Raw genomic sequence first — 4,263 nt, forward strand, 5'->3', positions numbered from 1 at the left:
GCACTGTAGTAAATGTTCGGGAAAGCACTGTACGACAGAGTTGGTAGACATGATCCCTGCCCACGAGAAGCTTATAGTCTACAGAAGGAGGCAGACATTAAAATAGATGAGGGATAGGGGAATTAGTTGTGTATAAGGATATTTATATGTGTGGTGGATTTACCTCCCCTTCCATATACACCAGGCTACCACTCTCACCACCTTCAAAGCATTATTAAAATCACATCTCCTCCAAGAAGCCTTCCCCGATGAAGCTGTCTCTTCCCTGGCTCGCTCTCCCTTCCACGTCACCTCCGCACATGGATCTGTGACCTTTGGTCATTTGATATTGCCCAACCCTGACCCCATTGCACTAGTCTATATAACTTTAAATAATACATTATAAATTATCTATTCATATTAATGTCCATCTCCCCCTCTAGATAGTAAGCTCATTGTGGACAGGGAACATGTCTACCAACTCTGTTGTACTGTAATCTCCCGAGAGTTTAGTACAGTGCTCTGAACATAGTCACTGTTCAATAAATACCACTGACTGATTGATTGATTGATTGATTGATCACTCCAAGGTTACACCAAGAGGGAGAGAGAGCAGGTCTCATACTTGTTTTGTTGTCTGTCCCCCCCCCCCCGCCCCAATCTAGCCCATTGTTGGGTAGGGATTGTCTTTATCTGTTGCTGAATTGTACTTTTCAAGCACTTAGTACAGTGCTCTGCACACAATAAGTGCTCAATAAATACGATTGAATGAATGAATGAATCTCTGGCAGAGGAAGACAGTAAGGCCCAGAGAGGGTACGTAGTTTGCCCAAGGCCACCCAGCAGTGGAGTGACTGATCCGGAACTAGAACCTGCATCTCCTGACTCCTAGTCCCGTTCTGGGTCCACCCCAACGACACTGCCTTTTCTGTGAGCCCAGCTTGGCATGGAAGAAGAGGGGCTATGGCATCATCATCATCATCATCATCATCATCATCATCTCCCAGCGTAATGAATTTCCCCACTCCGCTTCCTCCTGAGTTGACCACTCCCTGAGTCATGCTCAACTTTCAAGGAACTCCACCCTCCCATTTGTCCTCCATCCTCCCTTTTGGATATTTCCCAATTTTTTCCCTGGCTGGGTCCCCATGGGAACATACACGAGGATCGATCAATCATATTTATCGAGCACTTATTGCGTGTAAAGCGCTGTGCTAAGAGTTAGGAGAGTACAATATAACGGTGCCCCATCCCCGTGATCCTAGAGCAGCTCAACTGAACTTTGACCTTCCTCCCCTTTCCCCCTCCAGCCCCTTCTCACTAGATGGTGGCCATCAGTCCCCGCTCCCATCATTTCTTTTGACCCTCCCCTCCTAGGAGTTACTTCTGGGCTGGGGGATGCCAAATCGATTGTGCTGTACTGTGGAAATCGCACCGGAAAATCCTAGCCATGATGGGTCACGACCCTTGAGAATGACACTGGGCAATTCTAGTCGTGATGGGAATGACAGTGAGCAATCCCAACCATGATGAGATCCAGCCAAGGCCATGGAACTGCCAATCACAGAGGTGCCATGACTATCAATGCTCAATCGCAGAGGTACCGAGGCTATGAAACTGCCAATCGCAGAGGTGCCAGAGCTGAACTCCTGCGAGTCCTGGCATGAAGTAAGCTCCGGGAGGGGTCGAGATTTTCCCCACATATTGGGTTGTAAAGGTCTTTCTGGTCTCCTCAATTCCCAGGGTCATCCAAGGCGGGCGAGACTCCAGCAGTCCCCAGCCGAGACCTCCCGGCTCCTCATCCGGCCCAATGGCTGAGCCCCCGAACCGAACAGCCGTCGACGACAGCCGGGGTAGAAACTCGTCGGGGCACCAGTTCGCCACGAACAATACCGACTGGATCTGGTACACCGAGCTGACCCCCGAGGACATAGTCATCTACACCCTCATGCTGCTCACCAGCCTGGCCGGGCTGGCCGGCAACAGCCTGGTCCTCTGGTTCCTCGGCTTCCAGATCAAGCGCAACCCATTCACCGTCTACATCCTGCATCTGGCCGGGGCCGACTTCTCTTTCCTGTTGTGGCAAGCGACTCTGAGTGCCATTTCTGTGGGCCCTCCCATCTCTCTGGAGTACGAAGACCTCCACACCGTGATAGGGCTGGTAAAATACACCTCCTACACGTCCGGCCTGGGCCTGCTGACGGCCATCAGCGCCGAGCGCTGTCTTTCCGTCCTCTTCCCCATCTGGTACCGCTGTAGCCGTCCGAAGCACCTGTCGGCCGTCGTGTGCTCCCTGATCTGGACGCTGTCCATCCTGGTGAATGTGCTGGATAGATTTTTCTGCAACTTCTCCCTTTACATCTCCTTCACTGACTGTTTCAAAACGAACGTAGCCATCGCCACGTTGATTTTCCTCATCTGCGTGCTCATGGGCCTGTCCAGTTTGAAGCTGTTAGTCCAGGTGCGATCCAGATCCCGATGCCATCCACCGGCCAAGCTCTACTGGGTCATTCTGATCACCGTCCTCGTGTACTTCACCTGCGGGCTCCCCATGGGTATCTACTGGTACCTTCTGTTTTGGTTCAAAGACTGGAAGATGTCTTATTTCCACGCCATCACGGAGCTGCTCTCCTGCGTGAACAGCTTCACCAATCCCATCATCTACGTCTTAGTCGGGACCCACTGGAAGCGGAGGTTCCGGGAACCCCTCAGGGCCCGCTTCCAGAGGGCCTTCAGGCTGGAGCCTGAGCTGGAAGGGGAGGCAGAGGAGACCCCCACCACCTACACCATGGAATTGTTGGCCTGAGAGCCTAATCTTGGTCATAATGGGCATGGCACTGGGTAAATAAAAATGATAATAATAATAAGAATAATCAACGGCATTTGTTAAACGCTTACCATGTGCCAAACACTGTTTTAACAAATATTATTATTATTATTATTATTATAAAGCTGGCTCATCCCTTACTGCTAGACTGTATGCTTGTTGTGGGCAGGGAACATGTCTACCAACTCTGTTATTCTGTATTCTCCCAAGCACTTTGTACAGTGCTCTGCACATAGTAAGTGCTAAATAAATACAATTGATAAATATGTTGGATAGATGTACTCCTCAGCTCTGTGCCCCCTGGAGGGAAAATCTGCTGGGTCTGATGGGATTAATAAGGTTCCATGAGGAAGATCCACAAAAGGGTCATTCAGAAAAGTCCCCTGATCATTCTGGGCTTCCTTCATGTAGCCCTGGGGGGCATGGGGGGTAGGCTGGGGGGGCAGTTGGTATTTGTTAAGCCCTTACTATGTGCAGAGCACTGTTCTAAGCGCTGGGGTAGATACAGGGTAATCAGTTGCCCCACGTGAGGTTCACAGTCTTAATCCCCATTTTACAGATGAGGTAACTGAGGCTCAGAGAAGTTAAGTGACTTGCCCACAGCCACACAGCATCCAAGTGGCAGAGCCGGGATTCGAACCCATGACCCCTGACTCCCAAGCCCGTGCTCTTTCTGCTGAGCCCCACTGCTTCTTGCAGCCCCTCTCTACAATTGTCAGCAAAGACGTGGAGTTCACTGGGCCTTGAACCGATATTGATAACAATAATAATGAGGTTTGTGGGATTTGTTAAGCGTTTTCTATGAGCTAAGAGCAAAGCACTGGGGTAGACACAAGACAGTCAGGTCCCGCATGAGGTTCACAGACTGAGAGGGAGGGAGAACAGGTTTTGAATCTCCATTTGGCAGATGAGGGAACTGAGGCACTGAGAAGTGAAGTGACTCACCCAAGGTCTCATAGCAGATGAGGGGCAGAGTCGACATTAGAATCTAGGTCTCTAGACTGTAAGATTGTTTTGGGAAGGAATATGTCTGTTAATTGTTATATTGTTATATGTAGTCTCCCAAGTGCTTAGTACAGTGGACGGAGTAAGCCCTCTATATATGATTAAATGAATGAGTAATGAATGAGGGTCCTTCTGAGGCCCAGGGCGGGGCTCTGACCACTAGGCCATGCTGTCCCTGGCCCAGTTTCCCCTCCGCCCCTCGGTCTCCACTTCTACAGATCCGGATTTGGTCCTGGAACCATCAACATCACCGGAACCCGCACATCCAGACTGGGATGATGACCAGACTTCTCCAAATTCAGTGGTGGCTCAGGCTGGCTTTGTATCTGCCAACTCTGGTGTACTGTACTCTCCCCAGCGCTCAGTACAGTGCTCTGCATACAATAAGTACCACTGACTGACATCTGTAATTCATTCTATCGTCTATCTCCCTCTCTAATAATAATAATAAT

At 50.0% G+C, this 4,263-nt stretch overlaps 1 protein-coding gene across 1 annotated transcript; it reads left to right on the forward strand.

The window, feature by feature from the left end:
- Nucleotides 1-1,789: 1,789 nt before the first annotated feature.
- Nucleotides 1,790-2,785, forward strand: LOC100088688 (mas-related G-protein coupled receptor member D-like). Its single transcript, XM_001518248.3, has one exon. It carries the CDS (start codon nt 1,790-1,792, stop codon nt 2,783-2,785), a length of 996 nt encoding a protein of 331 aa, XP_001518298.3.
- Nucleotides 2,786-4,263: the final 1,478 nt, after the last annotated feature.

This window comes from Ornithorhynchus anatinus, chromosome 3 (genome assembly GCF_004115215.2).
Source record: "Ornithorhynchus anatinus isolate Pmale09 chromosome 3, mOrnAna1.pri.v4, whole genome shotgun sequence".
NCBI classification, from domain to species: Eukaryota; Metazoa; Chordata; class Mammalia; order Monotremata; family Ornithorhynchidae; genus Ornithorhynchus; species Ornithorhynchus anatinus.

Bases quoted from the DNA above. Each gene is read 5' to 3' on its own strand.
- LOC100088688 (XM_001518248.3), top strand. From the start codon at position 1,790: ATGGCTGAGCCCCCGAACCGAACAGCCGTCGACGACAGCCGGGGTAGA.